Raw genomic sequence first — 23,777 nt, 5'->3', positions numbered from 1 at the left:
CCCAGCCCAGAGAAAGGGACTCGCGTGCCAGGCGGGGAGGAAGAGCGCACTCAGGAGGACTAGTTTCCTTGCGGTTGACTCTACGGCCTAAAGGAGGGCGGGGCGGGTCAAGATGGGTTGGGCGTGGGCAGCCCAGGGCTGGGCCCAGTAAGGCCGTGGCAGGGCACTGAGCGGGCCGGACTCGGGATGGGGAGGGGAGGCTCCCGCCCGGCGCGAGCGCAACTCTGCACGGAGCAGAGCCCAACTCTGGTCGCCATGACGTCACGCGGGTCCGGCAGCCAATGAGGACCTCGCTGGCATGGATATTAAGGAAAGTTAGCGCCTGCCTGAGCACCCTCTTTTCTTATCATTGACATTTAAACTCTGGGGCAGGTCTTCGCGTAGAACGCGGCTGTCAGATCTGCCACTTCCCCCTGCGGAGCGGCGGTGAGAAGTGTGGGAACCCGCGCCGCCAAGCTCACCTGCCTCCCCGCCCTCGGTTCCCAGGTAACCGCCGGGTCTCCGGCCCCGGCTCCGCTCGGACCCGTGCCGTCCCTCTGCTGCCCACGACGGTGTCCCCAAACCAAGCCGGCCGGCCCCAAGTAGCCCAGGGGCTTGATTTTTGCTTTTAAAAGGAGATAAAGGTGGAAGGGAATTGCCGAGGGCAGGATAAAATGGGAGGTTGGGGGGGGGGGGTATCTTGTTCTTGCCGAGCGTGCTTTTCTGCAATAGTGGCAAAACGTCCCAGTGTTTTGAGTGGACTTCCAGTTGAGTGCTGAGCTGCGGGGAGGGGTTGAGAGGGAAGTGGGAAAAGGGAGACAGGGATCTGCTGGTACTGTCTGCTGCAGCCTCTTGCGATCGTGAGACATGCTGGGGGTGGGGGTGATGCAGTTTGTACCTGGAACTCCCTTGACTAGCAGTTCGCGACATTCACGCGTGCAGAGGTCCCCACCCGAGCCAGGAGTGCGTAGGAACGCCCCGCCGCGCGGGTCGGGCGAAGTGCAGCAAAAGTTTCCGGCGGCTGCAAAGTGTAGATAGTTGCGCCGAAACAAAGTCTTAGAGATAGGAGTTCGTTTCTCGGAAAGGAGAGGAGGACGAAAGAATGCTGCCCACAGAGCTGGGCAGCGCATAAAGCACGCAGCGTGCGATTTGAGCTTCACTTAGGAAGACCTAATAATTAGCGATTCTCACTGAGCTAGAACGCGGGCTCGGGTTACCGCGGGCGCTGCGCTAGCTGCCCGGGTGGGAAGATCGTGGGCGCCAGGGTAGTCGGGCCTCTGAGTGCCGGGGAGAGCAGCGCCCAGCTAGCTACTCTCACGTCCCAGGACAACCCAAGCCGACCGCCGGAAGTTTCTCCAAAGTGAGTCAGGTTAGAGACGACCCCAAACTACCTCTTGGTTCAGGAGTCTAGCCCCACGCAGCCGGAGATGCCAGAAAGGCTTACGCCAGGCACTGGAGCACCCGCCTGAGAGGTTGGGGGGCCTCTAGGTGAGGCCTGGGTTCTCCCCACTGCTGCTGACATCCCCTCTCTAGACTTTCTGGGGACACCTTCGGTGTCATTTCTATTTCAGGCACCTGTGACAGGTGCTCAGGACCACCGCCCAACTCTGAGCAATGGCCGCCCTCTGCCCACCTTGTCCAGGAAGCCCGGGAAGGAGAGAAGTGGCCACGCAGCCGAGCGCCTTACCTGGGCCTGGGGTCCTCTCCTCCGCGGGTTCCGTTCTCCAGAGCCGGGCGGCTAGCAGGTTACCCGCTTCGCAGTGGGAAGTGAACCTTCTCCTCCAGTCATAAATCAAACCCAGCCATCCTCGGGCCTCCTCCCTCATTAGAGATGTTTATTGGAGATTGTGTTTATTCGGCTGTCACGGCGAGAAAACGCACTGACATAATTACCTCTGACCAGAGTCCTCGCCCCGCGCCCAGGGCGAGCCGGGGACCTCCTCTGTCGCCTTCTCCGTCCCCTGTCTTTGAGTAGAGGGCACATGCAGTTGGCTTGTTTATTTTTTCTCTCAGATCCACTCATATAATTTGGATTATTGAATCAGTTACTATTCAAATTTCCCCAAGGTCTGGACGTTTATTTATTTTAGAATTTTAAAGGAAAGCCGAAGGGTACCAAACACCCCTCCGAGGCAGAAGGGGGCAGCGCTGGAGAGACGGAAGGAGAGTCCTTCTCGCTGCGCAAACTTTCCGGCCCGCCCCGCTGCGGCGCGCTGGGGGCCAGACGCCACCGTGCGCTGGAGCCCGGCCGGAGCAGTGGGGAGTTGCCCTGAGGAATGGGTGTCGATATCGGTGGCGATATTTATTGTTTTATTCATCATTCTCTCTGCTCTCGGGAGGAATGAATCTGAGGCTTCAGGGCCCCGGGCTGAGTATTCTTAAAACTCTCGAGGGCCGAACTCGGTGGAGCCAACCCGCAGCTCCTCCCCCGCGCCTCTCGCCCCGGGTCGCTCCTCGGCTTTGGTTTTCCCTGCTAGTCAGGTTTGTAAGTCACTATCTGTGAAACTGAGTTAGGAAGTGATGAAAAGCGTCGAATTGTTTCCTAATTGATAATACTTTTTTTTTTTGGTGACGGGGCTGACCAGTATCTGGGATCTCCGCTTTTGATCCCTCGCTGCCGCCTCTGTTCTCCAATCGCTAATAAAACTCGCATTGAGCCCCTTAGTGCCTTGATTAACAGGCAGATTAACTCTTACCAGGGTGGGGAACAGCTTGTCCCAATCAATGTCATTTTAAAAGCCCGTCAGGATACGCTCAGCTCCGGTTCCCTGGCTGCTCGAGCGAGCCAGCCATGACATTTGCTCCCTCCTCCTTCCCCTGCCGCAAACCCCACAGCAAAGCCCTCAGTTTCCAGCCCGCGTGTTCCCTGCGCCAATCCAGGACAAATTGCAGGACTCGGTCCCTCGCCTTTAAATACAGGCAGCTGTTTAGAGAGGGAATCTCCAGGGAGAAGGGACTGAGGTGGCCTTGGCTTGCTTTTCATTTGAAGCAGAACTCTGGCCTCTGAAGGGCGGAGGTTACAGGGAAAGGAGCGATGGAGAGCCTGGGTAATGAAATGAACAGCAAACTTTCCTAGAAACCGTATTTGTAAAAATCGGAGAGTGCTGTTACTTGCAAGTATGTGCATGTGTCCTGCACATCAGGAGTTTTAAACCTGGTCCCTATCTAGACAACAGCATGTAGGGTCCAGAAAGCAAAGGCTTGAGAGTCCAACCTGCGGGGCAGCAGGGATCTCACAGTTAGGATTTTTTTTTTTTTTCTTTTTTTTTCTGAGTATTGGAGGGGGAGGTGTGAGAAAGAGACGCTTGCCGCCTAATGTGAATGGAAGAGAATCGAACCCAGAGGGTGCTGAGACACACTTGCCATTTGGCAGGAGGCGAGGAAGGGCGAGGGCACCGCGGCTTTCCCCAGCCTAGCGTGGCCACAGCCCGGAGGCGCCACCCGTCCGGCTTCTGCTCTCCTCCGCTTCCCGGCGCTCTGGGCTCGGCGAGGCTGCCGAGTGAGCTGGAAACCCGCAGGTTGCTGGAGAAAAGAGAGAGGCCCGAGGGGAGAAGGCGCCCCTGGCTGGGCGGCAGGATGGTCGCCTTTGCGTTTGGTGCTCGTTGGACCCGTTTCGTCAGCTCCACGAGGCTGGGAACCCACTTTCCCAGGGCCTGCAGAGAGAGGGAGAGCCGTTTCAGGCTCTGCAAAGTGACGCAGGTGTTGGCGGAGACTTTCCTCCTCCAAAGAAAAGCTCTCCTCCGCCCTGACCAGCACGCCAGCCCCGCTCCTCTGCTAGGCGGTGGAAAGCTGCAGTTCAGAGGTGTCACAGCACCGGGTGGGAGACTCTTGGTTCCGAAGCCGCGAAGCAAGCGAACATTCTTCACGAGCCGGGCATGGCTTTGCCTCGCCAGAGGCCGCCCTCCGGGCGGGAAACCTGAAGATCGGGCAGGGGGCGAATGCCAGGGACCGCTAGGGGTGAGATGCTGCCCGACCTCACACTTACGCACCAATACTGACCAGAGACTCCGGGCACTCAGGCGAGCGGCGATCCCCCAGCGCGACTCCTTCGGCAAAGACAGCCTCCCCCTACCGGGTGGGATGACCCGGGCAGCCCCTGCGGGAACAGGCCAGAGAAAAGTCCTCCTCCGACGCCAAAGGGTGAGGGCGGGGGCGGGGGGGGGGGTACCTAGGGAGAGGCGGGAAAAGGCGTGAAAGAAATGGAAGACGCGACTCCCTCCCTCCAACCCCGACTCGGAGGGCAGCAAGTGGGCCTCGGTCTTGTTGGAAGCCGCAATTAAAATGGCGACCTAGGAATTGTCTCAATTTTGCGCACACCTCTGGCCCTGGCGCGCTGCAGCTCCGTCCCAGTCCCCCAACCTGCCCTGTCGCACCGCCCCCCCCCCCTGCCCCCGGAACAGGTACTTGGCAGAGGGCGCCAGGCGGCCCGAGGCAGAACGGCACCCCCGCCCTCCTTGAGGCTAGCCCAGAGAGGACAGGAACTCAAGCTCTCCTCCCTGCTCTCCTCCAACTTTGAAAACTCTGCCTCTCGGCGGGCTGAGCTCCCCCCTCCCCCAAATATTGACACATTGGAAGCTGCCAAGTCCTTTTTTTGTTTCTTGTTTGTGCAGAGTGGTTTCCAAGAGTCCTTCTTTGAGCCCCCACCTTCACCCAATGACGTCAGTGGCATTCACTCCCGCTCCTCGCCTCTTATGATTTTTTGTTGTTGTTTAAAACTTTTCTCCGAGGTGAGGTGGGGGTGGGAGGGTGGGAGAAGGAGCTGATTCAAAGAGCTAGTGCCCAGGGGGGAAATAGCAACAAGATTACGGCTGCTTCTCTCTAAGGCAAAGCTTAAGAAGGTGCTAATCCACTCGGTCGCTAATTGAGAGGTTGTAAAAATGATATTCGCCTCCAATTCGGACAGTCTCTGGGATTCCTCCCCCCGCCGCTTATGCTCAGTGGACTTGAGTTGGAGCTTCTTTACTGATTGTTACGAAGTAAAGGGAGAGAGAGAAAGAATGCAGGCTTTCGCTGGTCTGGGATGGGCCCGCTGCCTCGCTGCCTGGGATCCTCTGAAAGTCGCGGTCCTACGAAGTCTCGCACAGAAGGCGCCGACCGGGGCGCCCATCGCCACCTCCTTAGCTTCTTTGGTCTGGGTTTTCTCCCGGCGCTGTATGGCTCCTGGGCCGCTGGAAGGGCCTTCCGCAGGCCGAGATGGTGATCGGGTTGTGCTACCCCAACTCTGGCCCAGATAGGGGAGACCTCCCAGCTCACCCCGCAGCTCTGTCCGGCCTCTCCGCTGCGGCGTTAGTGGGCGCAGGTAGGGGAGGAGAACGTGAGACCCACGTTAGGCCCGGAGCCGGCCCAAGGCAGCCTGCAGCCTCCTCGGGGTCCCAGCTCCCGGGGCAGCCGTCGCGCCGCGTGTCAGCGGTGAGTTCAGGTGGCAGAGACTTTATTGATGAGCTCTGACTTTTTGCACTTTGCACAAGTGGAGAGGAATCAAGTCTACCTGGCGACGGCTTCCTCTCAGCCTCCCTACCTCAGCTCTTCCAAACCCATCCTCTTTTGTCGGATCCTGGGGTGTGTGCCCCATCCCAAACCTTCCCCTTTCCTTGCCTCGCGACCTGCAAGTTCCAAGAGAGCCCGGAATTTTGCCGGAAGGGGCAGCCGCTCCCTCCCCTGTCACCTTAACTGCGGGCACCGAGGGGAGCCTTTGGAGTGTACTGAGGTGTGTCCTAATCGTCCGGCATTCAACAAATGGACTTGTGGTGTGTGGTCAGAAGAGAAAAGCCATTTACTTACTTTCCTCCCCGGTTTTCTGGCAACAGCTGAAGGGGAATTGCCTCCGTGAACTGAGCAGACCCAGGAGAGGGAACCGTCGTGCGAAAGACTCACACACCACAGAAGATAACTGGTGGCACACACGGATACACGCTGACACGCCGACATCGCGAGCGAGCGAGAACGCGCGCGCGCGCGCGCAACACACACACACACACACACACACACACACACACACTCTCCCAGCATTGGTCGTTTCCCTCCACTCCAGGCCTCCACCCCCCTTCTTATCTCCCCCTTGCGTCCCCTCCTCTCGGGCGCCTGGAAAAACAGCCGCACTTAGTCAACAAATGGCACGTGGGAGAAGTTGGTGAGTGTTTGGTGAGGACTCTTCAGGCTTTTCACAAGAACCCTCTGTACACAAAGTAAGTGGCGTGTTTGCTCGGGCCTCTCCAGCCCCGGCTGTGCCTCCGCTCCACTGCGCACCGCGCCTTCCGAAAGGAGAACGAACAGAAGAAAGGGCCGGGGGAGCGAGGGTCGGGGAATGGGCAGGCCCCAAAGGCCTGCACTGGGAAGGCCGCCTGGCCTCGCCAAGTGCCCGGCCGGGCGGCCTCCTCTCGGCCTAAGCTTCGCCTTAGCCTCAGCGCGAGTGTGGCTGCCGGGACCCAGTGACGCTAACGCCCTTTTCTCGTCGTCTTCTCCTCGGCCAGGTGGGCTAGGGCGCGGCCACTGCGGTGTTCGCGTCCCAGGGTCCAGACGGAGATGGGGTAGGGACGCGGGGGGGGGGGGGAGGCGGGCGGAGACGGGGCAGCAGGCCACGCTGCACGGGAGTTGGCAAGAAAGAGAAGCGCGCAGCTACAGAAACTTGCTCCATCCATGAGCTGTGAGTCCCGCGCCCAGCTGAAGTGTGTGGGAGGCGCGACCCCCAGCTCAGCGGCCTTCACTCCACCTCTCAAGTTCGGGGCCACAGAGCTGGCCGCGCTGATTCCCGGAGTGCTCTGAGCCTTAGAGATGTCGCGAGCGCCAGCCCCAGAGCCCAGGCGCGGGGGGCCCAGCGCCGGGGAGAGCAGCGGGGACACACCGGCGGGGCCGAAAACAAGTGTATTCATATTCAAACAAACGGACCAATTGCACCAGGCGGGGAGAGGGAGCATCCAATCGGCTGGCGCGAGGCCCCGGCGCTGCTTTGCATAAAGCAATATTTTGTGTGGGAGCGATCCGTGCATTTGCATGTTGCGGAGTGATTAGTGGGTTTGAAAAGCGAACCGTGGCTCGGCCTCATTTCCCGCTCTGGTTCAGGCGCAGGAGGAAGTGTTTTGCTGGAGGATGATGACAGAGGTCAGGCTTCGCTAATGGGCCAGTGAGGAGCGGTGGAGGCGAGGCCGGGCGCCCGGCACACACACATTAACACACTTGAGCCATCACCAATCAGCATAGGTGTGCTGGCTGCAGCCACTTCCCTCACCCACACTCTTTATCTCTCACTCTCCAGCCGCTGACAGCCCATTTTATTGTCAATCTCTGTCTCCTTCCCAGGGATCTGAGATTTGCTCTCACACACCAAACCAGCAGCGTCCGTGGAGAAAACTCTCGCCAGCAACTCCTTTAAAACACCGTCATTTCAAACCGTTGTGGTCTTTAAGCAACGACAACAGAAAAAAAAAAATCAAACAAAACTCTTGACAGGAGCTTTGACTAGAGAGGATGCCTCAGAAAGGTGAGTCCGCTTCTTTCTTCTTGCTTCATTTTTATTGCAATATTCAGGCAGGTCTCCCCCTTCCTCCCCCCTTCCTTCCTCCCTCTCGCCCGTCCCCTCCCCCACTGCTACGCCGGGAGAGTTGGACCGGAGAAGTTTCCACGCAGGAGCCCAAACTTTCTACTTCCAGCGAAAGCCGGCGTCAGAGGGCGACCGCCAGCGAGCGGGAGCAGCGCAGGGCTCGGGGCGGCCGGCCCGCTCAACCCCAGCGCCAGCGCCAGCGCCAGCGCGGGTTGATCTCGCAGGAAGGACCAAGGCTCTGGGCGCCGCAGCCTCCGCGGCTCCCGGCCACAGCGTTGCCAAATGCTCCCGGCCGGCCGGAGAGGACGAAGAGGCTCTGCGGTGCCACAGGCCCAGGAACGGCTGCAGCGATCGGCCGCCGCCGGCCGCTTTGTCCAGTCTCGGGCCCAGCGAGCGCGCAGAGAGCCGCGCGCCGAGGGAGCGCCGAGGGAGCCGGCTCGCCTCGCCGCCGCCCTCCCGCCCTCCGGCTTTGTGCGGCGCTCTCCCGGGCTCCGAGGAATCCGCTGGCACCCGAGCGCTCAGGACAGCCGCGCCCGCCGCCAGCTCGAGCAGTCAGTCGGCACTGCAGCCCCACGCCGGAGGCCGAAGGAAAGAGCGAGGGAGCGGGAGCCGGGAAGGAAGCTGCCAGGCCCGGGCGGTGGAACGCGCGCTCCGAGGGAGCTCGGAGACGAACGGGAGGATTGTCAGCTTCCATCAAGCCCCCAGGCTCTGGCCCCCAACTTGGGCGCAGAGCTCGGAACTTGAAAACTCTCTGCGCCCCGGGTTTTCCCCAACCTTCGCCCTCACCCTGCGAAAGCTGGGGTCCTCCCTGTCCCAGCGTTCGGTGGGTATTTTTCCTTGTCTTCCTCTGACAAAGCTGCCCCGATGTTGCCATTTCAACAAGTTTCGAGGTGGAAAGGTTGTTTGTTTATTTTAATCCAAAGCTCCTGATTTTTTTCTTTGTGAGGCCTTTAGAAAAATCAATATGAAAGCAGTGGCTTTCCGTTGGTCTGATCACATCCTCTCCCTGCTAATTAGTCTGAGTAATTCGAGAGCTTTTCGATTCTAAGGCCCCAGGAGAAAAAGTGTCTTTTCAAAGTTCATAAAGTTGTTGCCTCTTTCCTTGTGCAGATTTTCTCAGTCTCCCTGCACCATAATAGCCCTGAATTTTAGCAAGTGTAATTTGGGGGAAATGGAGTTGAATTTCAAGTGGAAATGCTTTCTTTTTCGAGTGCTAAAACGCGGCCCTCCAGTCACGAGTGATTTCTAGAAAGTTTAAAAACAAAGTGAACGGTGGTTTCTCTCTCTCTCTCTCTTTTTTTCTCATTTTATCCAAAGCTCCCTAAGCCATACTGGACGTTTAACTAGAACTTGGGAAGATTTGAGGAGGGGGTGGGAGCAGAAAATGAAAAGCAAAGACCTTGAAAGCCTGGCGAGTTTACCGAGGAGAAATAATAGTTTGTGGCCATTGACATTACATTTTTTATAGCTGGTGACCTTTGCAAACGTCTGAAGGTAATTTGATTAGTTGTTGTCTTATTTGGCCCTAGAGAGTAAAACTTTGTCATCTTAATTGGTAATTACTCTTTGGCTGGGGGCGGGGAGGGCCAAAAGTGAGCTCTCCCCTTCACCCTAGCTAAGAAGTTTGGAGACGGTTTTGAGAATGAAGTAATTAAAACAACAGCAGCAAAACTGAGGCTTGGATCTGGGATAGGGAGGCAGTGGCCCAGTGGCCTAGTGGACCACGGCAAGGCGACTCCGAGGTGTTTGGAGACTCCCTTCCTTTCCCAAATGGGTCTCTGACTGGGCTAGGGCTATAGGAAGCCCCGAGGTTGAGCTGGGGGGCTGAAGCTGTGGCTGAGGTGGGGGGAGTCTAGTCGCCGCGAGAGTGCTTCCGGGTGTGATGCCTGGCTTCCCGGGTTGCTTTTGCACTGTGTTAACGATTACTTAAGTAATGAGATAGCTTCTTAGTTGAGAGGAGGGTGGGAAAGGAGCAAAACCAGGATTTGAAATGCTTCCACCTTCCCAGCTGCTTGGAAAATTAATCGGTTAGGCCTCTCTGGAATCAGCTAGTGATTTTTTAAAAATGGCTCCAAGAATGTACCAACCTGGACTGGGGGCATTCGGTTGTGGTTAAGTATAGGTATAGGTTACAGTAGGAAGTTTTACCCTTCTAGGGGAATTTCAGTCCCCCTTCTCCCCACCAGCTACTATTTGCAGTTTCAGAATCCGACTTGGTGTGTGTGGGGAGTTGGGCATTCTGCAGAAAGTTGGGTTTTTCTGCGTCTCCTGGACTTGACTTGGTCTCGGGGATGGAGAGACAGGAGAGAGGCTTTGGGAAACTGCCTTGGGAAGCTGGGGGAAAGTCCTCTAAGTTTATTTTTATGGATTTAAGCTGCCTCCCAGCTAGTTAATAAATTAGACCATGAATAGCCTTGAAGAAAAAAAAATTTTGCTTCTTAGAATTCTTTACTTGCAGACAGGCAAAATTAATAATCATAATAAGCAAAACAGAAAAAAGAATGAATATTTTAATTTTTTAAGCAGGGAAAGTGATGCTGTGACTATTTAATTATTTTACATTTTTTTTTTTTTGGCAAACCTTTTGAATGGGTTCTTTATTGTAACTCTCTCTTCCCAATTGAGCTCCCCACGGTGCCGTTGTATCTTTTTACAGCCCCTAACAACTCACACCAGTAACACAATTACGTCCAGATATTTATAACAAGAAATTACTTTTCTATTTTCTCCCCCACCCAGAACCTACTTCTTAAGAGAAGACAGGGAGGGGTAGTGGTGGAGGAGGTGTTAACCTTGGGGGACTAGCACTGGGTCAGGACTTACAAATCGAGAAGTGTCCCTCTGTTCCCTTTAAGAGTTGGTGAGTTGTTGGTACCTTTGGTTGGAAGCTGTGTTGCTAGTTAGGGAGATTCGGTTTTGCTCTTTGGGTTTGGGGAGAGCTGGAGAATAGAAGCCATTGTTCGCTCTCTGTAGGCTTTGTCGGCCACGCTCACCCCCTCCTGTTTGTACTTTTTAAAGCAGTGAGGCGAGGTAGACAGCGTGTGTCACAGTACAGTAAAAGGGGGGAAGATCTAAACACCAAAAGAGAAGTTAATCACAATAAGTGAGGTTTTGGGGGGAAAAAGTTGGGCTTGCCACTTTCAAAGTCCCAGAAAGAATGGAAGTGAATGGCGATCAAGCCGACTGGGAAGCTTTGAGGGGAAGAGTGAAGGATAAAGAGGTAACCAAAGACTTGGGTTGGGGCGAGGGGCTTGGGGCAACTGGGGTAGTGAAATTCTTGAAAGGAGTAATGGTTCTGACATCCTCCCAAGCAGCCCCAGCCTGCACCCTCAAGCACTCTGAAGTTCCAGGGTCCTCTGTGCTTCACCTCTAAACTTCAGGTATAAGCCCCCCTTCTCCCAGCTCTTGGCTTCTTCTCCTAACCCCACTGTTTCTCTTGTTCTCTCCTTTTCTTTCCCTAGTTCTTGGTATTTTTGCAAAATGGGGCCCTAAATTGTCAGGCTCTGCAAATTGCCCAAAGCCGGGTCAGAGCAGCCACTATCAAAACCTGGAGACCTTTGCAGGACAGGCTGCTGGAAATGTGGGTGTAGCTCTGGGATTTAGAGTTTAATGGCAGTTTGAGCCCAAGATGGGTTTCTTTTCTTTTCTTTCTGAGAGTGTGGATCAGAGAGTCCATGATCTATGCTTTTGAGTCATAGTTTGACATACCTTTCTCCCCTGTTTTGTCTTAGGGGGAAGACTTTAACTAGGAGCGCGCAGATGTGTGAGACCTTTTATTGTGAGAGTGGACAGACTTCCCAGATTTCAGGCAAGTTCCATGCTGGCTGCTTTGGGTTCCTCAACCTGAAAGAGTCAGAATGCTTCTTCATTGTTGTTCAGTTGGAAGAAAAAATTAAAAATCAAGTCATGGATTCTTCTGACTAAAGGGTTAACTACTAAGAGATATGGGGGAAACAGACTGGGAATACTGGAGTATTTGTAATGCAAAAGGTAGATTTTGCACATACTGGAGGGCAGAGTTGATCTGCCCAAACTGATTGATCCGATAGCCCCAAACTGATGGAGTGGATTATTTCCTGTTCTTCCAGGACACCCTCTGTAGGGAGGTAGGCCTACCTGGTGCCGGCCCAGAATTAATGCCTATATTCTTGCTAACAGAGCCCCATATTCGAGCCCCGTGGGATACCGAGGCCCCCAGCCAGCGCCAGCATGCAGAACAGTAAGTGCCTCTGGTCTTTTTGGACTTCGGGCGGGGGAGGCGCGGACTAGCGCGCGGGTCGGGGGAGGGCTTGGAGGCTCTCGGTGTCCGCGCTGGCCAGGCCCGGGGCGCGAGGGAAGAGGCCCGGGGACCTGAGGCAGCTGCTCCAAGAGGGGAGGGCGTTTGCTCTGTTCTCCCTCCTGGAAGAACAGGGGCTGGGCCCTTGGGAACAGCCCGCAAGAGTTTGCGAAGCTGCGGTAGAGAAACCCCATCCCCCCAAATCCTGTAACTCACACCCCCTCCCCGCCCCTGCCCGGGCTCTGACCCCAGAGAGGGGGGCTGGACTGAGCGGGGCGGGGCGGAGGCCTCTCGCCGTCGTAGCGCGAGAAGGAGGCCCCTTGGGCTTAGTCAAGACTGAAAGTCTCCACCGTCTGGGGCGGGTGGGGGCTCCTCTACCCCAGTCACCCTAAGAGCAGCTCCTCCCATCGCCACCCTGGCGAGGGGCCTGGAAGGCCAAGGGAGTGGGGCACCCAGGCCTGCGGTGGGGTGGAGTTGGTACTGGAACCGTGGACTGTTACAGGGCGCAGACCGGCGAGAGCAGGTTTACTAGGTCTGGGAGGAGTGGGGATCGAGCCCAGGAGTTGGAGCAGCCCTGCCCTGGTGGCTACTGTGTGGGTCCTAGTCATTCCGGGCCCGATGTGCCTTTGGTTCGCTGGCTCTTGCATCTCCCATCCTCCCTTTGCCTAGACCCCTTGGGCACCCAGCCCACCTTCCTGCTCAGTACGTGGGTGCTGCTTTGTGGCAGGACGAATCTGAGACCGGGCCTGAGAGCCTGGAGGCCCAGTGAAACTAGGCCCCGGTAGAGGGACAGAGCCCTGAGGCGGTTTAAGGGCTCCGCTGTATGGAGTGCCTGAAAGCCTAAATCTTCTAGAAACATTCCCTTGCCGAACTGCAGACTGAGAGGGGTCCCTAGCCCCTGATGCATCTGTCCTGCAGCCGCTAGCTGTCCCCTGGCCCTTTAGCGGCTGGGTGGGCGTGAAGCGCAGGAGAGGGCTCAAAGCGGGCGCCGAGCTGGAAGGCGGATTAGTTGTACAGAACGTGCCAGGCCCCGGGGACTTGGCCCGGTAGGAACCCTCCTTGGCGAGGCTCGGGCTTCTGGCCACTCTTCCTGGCTGCTGGGTCCTCCCCTCTCCAGCACAAGGGCCCCAGCCGCAGGCTCTTGGGCAGGCCGGCCCCGGGCGCGCGGCGCTGAGCATTTGCCGCTGCGGCCTGGCTGGCGGGCCCCGAGGGGCGCGGGGTCGCGGGCCGGCCTGCAGGGCTTTGTGCCGCTCGCTCCCGGGTGTGCGCGAGGCGCAGAGCATCCAAATTGACACCATATGTTTTCCTATTAGATGCTTCGCGGTCGAATTCTAGGCGCATAATCATCGCCACTGGGCGAGAGCGCCAGCCGTCCCTAGGGAAGGGACACAATGATTGAGGCTTAACCTCTGAAGGGGAACTTAGAGCGGCGCTTCCTCGCTGCCATTTCGATGCTGGCAGAGGCGACCTGGCCCTGGGCAAGCACCCGCCGGCGGTCGCCGCGGAGGTGGTGGGCAGGTTATTATTATTATTTTTTTTGCCTGTTTGGGGGAGAAAGAGGGAGGTCTAGGATTAGGCGGCTTCATACGCCTTGGCATTCCCAGATTGGGAATTGCCTCGGCTGCGCGTGAAGTTTGGAAGGTCTTTCTCGATCTTTCTCTGGGAGTGCCTTTCTTTTTCCTGGAAGGCGTCCTTTGCCCAAAGGGGAGGCTCCTGTAAGCTGGAGCAGCAGAAGTTCTTTAGAGGCAAGGGAAGGCAATAAAGGGAATTTAGGAGAAACCAGGAGCGGGCTCTAGGCCTCGCTCTGTTGGAGAAGCGGTTTCCCCGCGATGTCCCTGCTGGAGCCCGGCCCGGCGGAGCCTAGATACCCCAAACGCCTGTCACTTCTCATCGAGTTGAGGCTTCAGCACGCCCCCTCAGTCAGCGTCCCCCCCCCCCCCACCCCTCTGCCCCAAGCCTTCGGCTACTCTGAAAACGCGGCTCCCCTCGAAGGGGAAACGAGTGCAGTTCAATCTCGTCTGAGTGATCTACAAATAGGGACGGAAAGGGTCGTTTTATCACGGTCCCGTTTGTCGTGACGATGCAATTTCCCGGAGCGGAGCACTGTCACAAAGTGACAAGGCTGCCACAAGCGCCCCGACTGATCTTTTCAATTAGCCTTCCATGCATGATCCGGAGCGACTTCCGCCTATTTCCAGAAATTAAGCTCAAACTTGACGTGCAGCTAGTTTTATTTTAAAGACAAATGTCAGAGAGGCTCATCATATTTTCCCCCCTCTTCTATATTTGGAGCTTATTTATTGCTAAGAAGCTCAGGCTCCTGGAGTCAATTTATCAGAGGCTCCAAGGAGAAGAGAGGAGAGGAGAGCTGAGCGGGGGAGCCACATCTCCTGGAAGGGCTACTCTCTAGAGTCGGGGCTGCAGGTTGGAGATTTTTAAGGAAGTGGAAATTGGCAATTGGCTTTATTTGTGTGCCTGTGGTTTCTGGGGAGGGGGGCTACAGGGGTGCTAACTCCTCCCTATTCTCAGTTTAGACAATAGGGTGAGGTTGTGAGATAACCAGATAAAGGAGGGAAGGGGACACTGTGGTGTGGTCTTTTCCTTTTCACTTTTTGATTTTTGCTCCTGTCTATCCTGGGCTGTGGGGAGGGCCGAATTTAGCATCGGAAGTAAAAGCGGAGCTGTAGCTGGTGCAGACAGACTCCCAGACCTCTGGCCCACTGTAGCAGCCAGACTACTTTGTGGTTGGAGCCGATATGAGGGGCTTGAGGAAGTCTGCATGGGAGGTGCTGAACCCAGGTTGCGGTTCACTGGCCACAGATTTGCTGTTCTGGTTCTTCTTTACTCTATTCACTTTTTTTCTCCTATTTTTTTTTTTTTTAAATCCTGGTGCTTCACCAGAGTTTGGAATATGACAGCAAATGTTTCTGGATCTAGCATCTGAGGGAACACTGAGGAGCTGTAGGGTTTGCCATCACAGTTCTAACAATGCAGGGAGCTTGAAGATGCAGTGGGGGTTCTATAGGACTCGTGGTTTTTCGTTACACTCAGAGGGGATCTTTGGGAGGATATTTCTGAGCTGATTATTTGCACCTTTCGGGTTCAAAGACTGGCTGGGGTGTTTCTGGAGGGCAGCAGTGGGCTGGGGGTTCTCCTGGAGTGAAAGCAGTGAGTAGTAGTGAGGTGTGTGTGTTCTTACGTGTGTCTGCACCGTGCTTCTGTTCTGCAGGCGGGTGGGCAGGAGCTCCGCTGTGTCTGGGCTGGGCTGCCCGATGCCTGGAATGGCTTCGAGGTCCGGTTGTCATTTTCCATCGAGAGCAGGGACCTGATCACTGAGGTTGGCCAGGGCTGGCAGGGAGCTGAGGATGCATTGTGGTTGTCTTTTCTTCTTTTCCTTCTTCCTTCCTCCTTTTCATCCTTCTCCTTCTTCCTCCTCCACCTCCTCCTTCCCCTTCTCTTTCTTGCCCCTTCTTCCCCTCCTCTCTGCTCTGCTCTCCTCTCCCTTTCTTCAGGTCACAGCGGAGTGAATCAGCTCGGTGGTGTCTTTGTCAACGGGCGGCCACTGCCGGACTCCACCCGGCAGAAGATCGTAGAGCTAGCTCACAGCGGGGCCCGGCCGTGCGACATTTCCCGAATTCTGCAGGTGATCCTCCGGCGCCGCCCCATTCGCCGCCCCTGCGGCCCTCCACTCTCAAGGCCCTCTCTTCATTTCTTACTGTAAACGCTGCTAATTATGGACCCCCACCCTCACCCCTCATTCCAGCCCCCACCCCACTCCCCTGCCTTCTGCTTTCCCCTTTCCTTCCACCATCCTTCCCGATCTCTTTCAACCTGGGTCAGTCACATAAGAGAATTCATCTGCTTAAGAAAAAAACTGGGTGTGAATTAAAAACAAACAAACCAAAAAACCTTTCTCTTTTCATTTGTTAAAACGTTCTTTGTGGTAACAGTTTATGAACTGTAATAAAATGAATTATATAAATCTGCATAATTTCATCCCCTTCTCACTCACCCCATGCTTACCTCTCAGGGTTTGAGATATTTGTTTTATTTCTTCATTTTCATGAAGAATATATATTGATTTTAAAAGACGAATGCTGTTTTCCTCCCTCCCTAACTCACTCAATTGGCATATTTTTAAAGGAAAAATGACTAAAGATTCAGTTTATTTTCCCCCTTCACTCATTAAAACATAACACCACTTTAAGCAAGATCAGCACAAAACAATCTGACTTCGTTTTGACGCATCTTCTGGCAGTGTTTATTTACAAAAACAGTTTTAAAAACTTTTAAGTTAGGTTTTTTTTTTTTTTTTTTAGTTCAAACTGTTTGAAAGTATCATCCTATTTGTAGTTTTTAGGGCTACAAATGTAATTTTAAGAAAAAAAGCTCTCTACAGTAAGTTCTCATACCATTGAAGGTATATTTTTGTGTTATAGACCCATGCAGATGCAAAAGTCCAAGTGCTGGACAATCAAAACGTAAGCTTGTCATTGTTTAATGCATACTTAAACAATTTTATTTTTGTCTTGAAATTATTAATAATGTGGTTTTCTGTCCACTTCCCCTATGCAGGTGTCCAACGGATGTGTGAGTAAAATTCTGGGCAGGTATTACGAGACTGGCTCCATCAGACCCAGGGCAATCGGTGGTAGTAAACCGAGAGTAGCGACTCCAGAAGTTGTAAGCAAAATAGCCCAGTATAAGCGGGAGTGCCCGTCCATCTTTGCTTGGGAAATCCGAGACAGATTACTGTCCGAGGGGGTCTGTACCAACGATAACATACCAAGTGTAAGTTCACTGAGAACATTCCCTCTCCCTGCCCTAAGCCCCATGCTCTTCCCTCTTTACCATCACTTTCTCTGCGTCCCCCTGCTCTCCTTTCTGCCAGTGTCTTTCTCTTTCTCTCCTCCCTGCTCCACCTCTGTTTGTCACCTCTGTACCTGGGGGTCTTGAGAGGAGCACTTTGACCTTTTTATTGACCTTCTGGAAATGGGAGTCAAGTGTGGGAGGGTTAGTCACCATATTTGCATGTGGCAAGGTAGAGAGTGGAGAAAGTCACTGGAATCTAGAAGGAAAGTGAAAATGAAAACCAGATTCAAGCAAGCTTCCTCCACATCTTGCTGTTTGAACCTTCTTTCAGAAATCAAACATCCATTTCTGTCCTAATATAAAAAACAAATAACAGTGAAAGAAATCTCTAAGCCAGGTCTTAATATTGGAGACAGGGAATCTTTGTAACAACAACAATAATAAAAAAGCAGCCATGTGAGTTAGGTCACCAAAGACACTGAGCGACAGTGAAGGACCCCTCCCTAGTGTTCCAGCTCTCTACCCAACTCAGTTTCCATGCCCAGAGTGATAGCTGACATTCTTTCCACGATGTCTCTGCAAGTCCACCCACTGTCCCAGGATGGCTGGGGATTTTTTTTTTTTAATGTATTAGGGGTCATTCTTTAAAGGGGTGGCATGCTGAGATGGAGACTTAAGAGGGCAACTGTGTCTTCAGGAGACTCTGCCATTTGGTTTGATCTTGATTTGATTTGCAGGTGTCATCAATAAACAGAGTTCTTCGCAACCTGGCTAGCGAAAAGCAACAGATGGGCGCAGACGGCATGTATGATAAACTAAGGATGTTGAACGGGCAGACCGGAAGCTGGGGCACCCGCCCGGGTTGGTATCCGGGAACATCAGTGCCAGGGCAACCTACGCAAGGTAAAAACCCAAACACCCATCCTCAAACTCTCCATATATGCAGCCCTTGCGTATCCTCTTCTCCTCCAACCTTTTCCCTCTCTGGACTTTCGTGCTTGGAGAACGTAGTGGGAGTAACTCTTCAAGGGCTTGGGACACATTGACTTGCGCTGTATCTAGGTGGTATTTGTTGAACTGTCTGGTTGGCTGGAAATTCAAGTATTGTGTAGTCAGAAGTAGTATGAATGTGGCTGGGGTGTGTGTGTGTGTGCGTGCATGCTTGAGTATGTGTTATGGGCAGGAGTAGGTGTGTGCCTGTATGAGCTAGCTGCGTGGTGCCCTATTCAAATGTGCCATTAAAATGCACGGAGAGCCCCCTTGCTGTAGAAGTGTGACAAGTTAACACACTGACAGACTGCAAGGTAAACATAATTGTATCATCTTGCTTTTTGCTGTAATTGACAAATTATGTGACTATGAGTAAGGTGTGTAAGAGAGGGTGAACAGTGAGATGCAGGGCCAAGTTGAGGATGGGGCATTGGAAATGTTGATTTCCCAACTAAAACAACCCTACCCTCTAGGTTCGGACCCCCTCCACTCCTCTGGGCCCCTACTTCTCATTCTTTGTGGGTGGCGACTGTGTAATAAGATAGGTGGGGTGAGGCTTCTGTGAGCCAGACTTTGGTGTGCTGGGAGCTACCCGGGAGTTGAGAGGAAAGATAGGATCTGGACCGTTGCAGGCTCTGTGAGAAGGGATGGAAGAAGAGGAGCAGACGGGGGTGGGGTCGGGTCGGTTGGCTCTCCCCGCCCCTCCCCTCCACACACCGGAGGTAGATTGGTCAAGAATAGGAAACAGTTTACTCCGAAGATTAATCGGTATTTGTTGTCCTCGTGACAAGGAGATAATATGAGGGATAATGGGACGTGGAATCTCACTCCCCGGAGCACGACCAAGCCTGGGGGCTCCCGGCCAGGGGAGGCGGTGAGGGGGACGCTGACGGGGCTGCCCTCGCCTCCGTGCGCTCTCAACCCAATCTGGGTGCCCCGCGCCTCCACGGAGCCGGCGAGGGAAGGGAAAATCGGTAACAGTATGCGAAATATCTGGTACAAAGGATGCTTCTGTCACTCGCAAGAATTTGTTATGGGAACAATCCTGTCGCTCTGTAATTGCTCATTAGAGAACGTTTTGTTTCTCATTAAGGCGACATGAATAAGCGTCTAGTTGAAGGAGACAGCTGTAGAAATGTTCCACAAGAGACCTCTGGACACGATTCGGCACCAATTGCCAATTAGACATGTCAGTTTTAAGAGCAGAAAACAATATAGGACGGACACTGGGAAGATAGGGAGCAAAGCGCTGGCTCGGTTGTTTCCCAGCGCGGCCGCTCGGCCGGGCCGAGGCCTCCCGATGCGCAGGGCTTCGGTTCCCCTGGGCGACCCGCCCGCCCGCTCGCCCGGATCGGGCCGAACCTCGGCCTCCCGGGGTGCGGCAGGCTGCCCCCCGAGGCGGCGCTGGCTCCCCGCTGGCCCCCTCCGGCCTCTGGTGAGGACGAGGGAGTGACCGCCATACCCTCACCTGACCTTTGAAACTGTAGGGTTCCCACGTGCGCACACCGGACACACCCAAGGGACGCACTCCCACTGCTCGCCCCCAGCACCACCGCCCACCCCAATCTGAGGTCGGGGTGACCCCACCCCGCCGCCTCGTCTGCCAGAGAAGTCTCCAGGAGGGCGCGGGACTCGGTGACCGGGCCTGGGAAGGCTGAGCCCTGGGCGCGAGGGCTCCTGTTTGCTGGGGCGGGAGGTGGCGCTCGTTCAGGAGCTTTGAACTTTCTTTCAGGCACCCAGTTGCTGGAGCGTTCTGGCTCACCAACTGCCGGTTCTCCCTCTGTCCCCGGGCCCCGCCCCCCAACTCCCCCAGCACCGCCCCCCAACACACACTTGTGCCTGGTCCCCGCTGCGTGGGGAGGACGGTCACGCCAGCCGAGCGCGGAGTGCCCGGGTGCAGGGGCCACAGGGCGCCGGTGGCCACGGCTGACATGCCGGGAATCCTTGGCTCTTTGGGCGCTAAGAAGGCCCTCCTCCCTCCCTCGCCCCCTTTCCCGGCCCAGGAAGCCGGTTTTGGGTTTTAAAAGAGTCCATGACTCCGAAAGCATAAGGCGAGGTTAGGTCTCAGAGGGAGACAAATATGGTTTCCATCTGATCAACGCCATGCGGTGGTGAATAAAATTGTGCCGATGTGGGCTGACAACCACAAGAGACAACTCTATCCGGCCCCCAATTCTCCAGCGATTTGGTGGTTTTAGGGATCACGGAGACACTTTTTCTTATCTCCTCCCCCCACCCCTCCGTAATACCCAGGCCCTCTATAGGATTTAGTCAGTCTCTTTTTTCAACAGATGCTTCAATGTTTTGATCCGCGCTCCAGAGCTGAAAAGGTGCCGCAACCGGGTTGCTATCTTTTCTTGCTTGTTTTCCGCCTCACTGATTAAGACACTAAGAAACTAAGGAATGATTTTATTTCCCAGCGTCTTTTTTTTTTTTTTCTTCTTCTTCTTCTTTCTCTCTCTCTCCCTTCTCCTTCCAGGAAACAAATCCTATCCCGAGCGTCAGATGGTCCCGGGTCTGGGAGAATGGGAGGCGCTTTCACTCGCCTTCTCGAGGATTAGGCTGGAAGGTGGACGGCGCCCATTGAAGGGCCCTTTTTTTGCGCTGAGGGGGCGCCTTTTAAAGAAGATATCTTAATTGTCTGCCACTTAGGTTTATCATGGGGGGAATCCGAGATCCAACTTCTAGTTTTATTTTGCTAAAAAGCTTTAAGAGTGGAAAGTAAATCCACTAAAGAAAAAAAAAAAAAGGAGAGGCATCCAGTTAAAGTGACCTCTTCCGCACCGCCGGGCTGCGGACTGTTGCTCAAGTAGCAAGCTTTCAGCGGTGCACACTGGCTCTGTTGGGTTTTGGAGGGATCCTGCAGCCAGGACTTTCTCCTGACCCGCCTCTGTCTCCACTGCTGTTTGTTTCTCCCCAAAGAGGTTTAAAATCAAGCGCTCCTCATCCTCCGTTAAATGACTCCCCTTAAAAAATTACTTCCCAAGTCGGTGCTGCGCCTTCATTCCTGTGAGTAAGTGTGTGGTGTGTGTGTGTGTGAGTGTGGTGCGGGGGGCCACGGGCGAGGGGGGGGGTGGTGCGGAGAGGAAGAAAGGAAGAAGGAGAACGTGAGCACATGTCCATGTTTTAGAATTAGGAAAGTGTCAGTGAAGCAAACGTGAGCAGAGAATGCTATCTGTGGGGGTCTTCCGAGGCACACCCGGGTAGCTTTGTTTAATCGGAGAGATCGAATGTGCCAGAAAAAAGGACTGGGGTGGGGCCTCCTGGAAGGCGTCTGAGTGACCGCCACCCCAGCAAGATGGGATTGTGTTCGGTCCCTTCCCTACACGTTGGAGGATCGCAGGTTTTTGTTTGTGCTTTCCCAAAGCAATAACTGATGGGCCTTTCTAGTTGGTCCCCCAAAGTCTATTTCTAAAGTCTTCCTCATCGACTGAATCCAAAAAGAAAAGGGGCTCGGCATTTCGCTCCCTGAAAAACACGTTGAAAAGTCCCCGTGAAACTTGGGGCAGTAAATTAGCGGGGACGCAGGTGCCAGGCACCTGTGAGTGAGCTGCTCTCGGGCGCGGCCGAGGAGCCCTCCCCAAGCCCCACCTTTCTGATGTAGCGCAAGACGATCCGAAGTAGCCCATTTACTAAGTCTCTGTCTCTCTCTTATCTCCCTCGGTCTCTCCCCTTGTCTGCTGACCCTCTTGTCTCTTTTCCTCTCAGCGCTCTTTTTCTGTCCTTCTTGCACCTTTCTGGCCTATTCCTCTTCGGAGCCTCTTTCTGGCCCCACCTTTCTCTACCCCTCCCCTCTCCTCCTCCCTCAACCAGACCTCTGTGCCTCCCCTCCTGTCTCCCTCCCCGCTGGTCTTCATCCGCTCTGCCTCTCCGCCCCGCTTCCCCCCACATCCCGTCCTCATCCACCGTCCCTGCGCCCCCCCACCCTCCTGCCCCGGCCCCCCATCCACCCTCCAGCCCCCAGCCAAGCGCCCTAAATAGCATTGAGGCGCCCGCTCTTCGGACAGTGATTAATGATAGCAGAGCAGAGGGGTTAACACACTTCACTGAAAAGTCTGTTGACTGGGCTTCTTGTAACACAATTGGTCCGCTGCACGCCTCAAGAGAATCCTTTTGTTGTCCGCGCTCATTGTGGCCTCGAAATTCTGCCCACGAAAGTTTGCCAACGCTCCTGCCCCAGGAGTTTAATAGTTTCCCTTACTCGCGGGGCATTGTGCAGTGCTGAAAAGCAGCCCCTCTCTATTCAAGTGTTGGTGGTCATCTCAATAGATCTCCAAGGGCCCATATGGTGGCCAGTGCTGATGAATCCGCCTGTTTAAATGGGGGAGAAAGTTGGGGTTTTAAAACATTTCAAAGTTCCTGAAAAGATCCCACTAGATCCTGTCACAATTCCCTGAACTCTTTGAAGGCATTGCCTATTGTCTCCCGGTTATAAATGATATTCCTGGCCAAGTCGATTCCCACCAAGGCGCCCCAGAGCCTCCTCCTCCCAGGGCCAAGTCGCTAAGATGGGGAGGGGGGCAGCCCCGTTTGGTATCCCTAGGGGGCCTTAGGACCCAAGACCAAGGACCCAGGAGGCAGTGGTCCTGGAGGCCTAGCGAGAACTGAATCCTTTGCTTCAGACAGGCTGTGGCCTCTCCAGCAAGGCGCAAAAGGAGACAGCTTGCCCAAGTGCACATCTTGCCCTCCAAGCAGCAAAGGAAAACAATAAAACTTTCCCCTGTTTAATGATAGAAATTACATTAAAAGTGGTGGAAATGCCCTAATTAAAAATGCACCACTTAAATGATATGCCAAGGATTCAGCTGCAGCATAGCATATTTAGCTAGTTAGTGAACTCTCTACTATTTCTTTTTTAAAATTACACGTTAAAAATTTAAAAGAAATCTTACTTTTCTCTGGTGCAACACATTACAAAGAATGGACAGTCCTTTTATCTAAATATAAAATTCCATTTTCAGCAATTATAGCCTGTTCTTGGTGATGATATAATTACAGCTGTGCTCGTAATAGGTGTCAAGGCAAAGCGCACTCATACAATAGTTGAATAAAACTGCAGAACAATGCAAGCACTTCTAAATTCACAACCTTTAAAATGAAATTGACTGTGCAGAATTCAAATAAAAACTAGATAAATATTTTTTTTAAAGATTACAAGCTTGGTTTGGTTTCTTAATAGCATTTTCTACAAACCTATCAACATCTAATTGATTAGATAGGAATTACTGATTATAGATCAGCTGAAATCTTGAACGTCACTCTTCTATTTTCCCAACACAGCCATAGGTAAATAAATTCTGCAAGGAGAGGGAGCTGGGTGAAGCATGTGGAGGGTCAGGGTTAGTTATGAAAGAACATTTTAATTGGAAACTATACCACTTGTTTTGTTATTCACAGAATAACATTCTATAAGTATCTACATTGCACAGTCTCATCATCATAAAAACAGAAAATGGTGGTCAGGTAACATGTGTCACCAATGTCTTTTGAAGGCTGACAGTTACCTCGGGAATGTTTTGGTGAGACTGTGAGAATAGACTGCTCTTGGAGTTTATGGCTATGTGAGGCCCCTTTTGCAGACTCCAAGTTATTCCCAGTTTCTCTTACTGTCCTGTTCCTTTTTTTCCAGATGGCTGCCAGCAGCAGGAAGGAGGGGGAGAGAATACCAACTCCATCAGTTCCAATGGAGAAGATTCAGATGAGGCCCAAATGCGACTTCAGCTGAAGCGGAAGCTGCAAAGAAATAGAACATCCTTTACCCAAGAGCAAATTGAGGCCCTGGAGAAAGGTGATGGAGTTTTTCAAAGTAGGGAAGCAGTAAATCAAAGTAAATGCCACATCTTCAGTACAAAGAGCTAAATTTAGCCAGGGCCCTTGCACAGAGGCCTGAAAAGGTTCCCTTTTTCTGTCTTTTCTGGGTATCTCTTTTAGTGTATGTGTTTTCTTTCTTCTTTCCACGTACCAGGAATTCAAAGATGAGAAATCTGACTTCTCATAAAGAAAGAGTCATGATTTGGCTAATTCAGGCCACAGAAGAGACCTTGAATGAATGTCATTAAACAAAAAAATAGAACACGGTTCTGATGGGATAGTTCTTCCAAGTACAGTCAATGCTAATAGTAGTAGCATTTTAAAGGGAATTGGTTGAAAGTGATGGAAGTCAGGAGGTGAAAATCAGCTTGA

At 53.6% G+C, this 23,777-nt stretch overlaps 1 protein-coding gene across 4 annotated transcripts in view; it reads left to right on the top strand.

The window, feature by feature from the left end:
• Positions 1-377: 377 nt before the first annotated feature.
• The window catches only part of PAX6 (paired box 6), a 28,931-nt gene continuing 5,531 nt past the window's right edge, over positions 378-23,777 (top strand). The window contains exons 1-8 of one of the 4 annotated variants that reach the window (NM_001040645.1): positions 378-486; positions 7,276-7,456; positions 11,248-11,324; positions 11,675-11,735; positions 15,305-15,435; positions 16,368-16,583; positions 17,342-17,507; positions 23,224-23,382. In NM_001040645.1, the coding sequence (NP_001035735.1) occupies positions 11,726-11,735; positions 15,305-15,435; positions 16,368-16,583; positions 17,342-17,507; positions 23,224-23,382 (682 nt within the window). In that variant the 5' untranslated portion in view covers positions 378-486; positions 7,276-7,456; positions 11,248-11,324; positions 11,675-11,725. Of the gene's footprint in view, positions 487-7,275; positions 7,457-11,247; positions 11,325-11,674; positions 11,736-15,304; positions 15,436-16,231; positions 16,274-16,367; positions 16,584-17,341; positions 17,508-23,223; positions 23,383-23,777 lie in introns of those variants that run through there. The other 3 variants (XM_010812717.4, XM_059874578.1, XM_024975031.2) reach the window with 3 other exon arrangements.

The sequence above is a fragment of the Bos taurus genome, chromosome 15 (assembly GCF_002263795.3).
Source record: "Bos taurus isolate L1 Dominette 01449 registration number 42190680 breed Hereford chromosome 15, ARS-UCD2.0, whole genome shotgun sequence".
NCBI lineage: Eukaryota > Metazoa > Chordata > Mammalia > Artiodactyla > Bovidae > Bos > Bos taurus.
The sequence above is the reverse complement of the archived record's forward strand: the minus strand, read 5'-3'. Positions and strand labels throughout refer to the sequence as shown.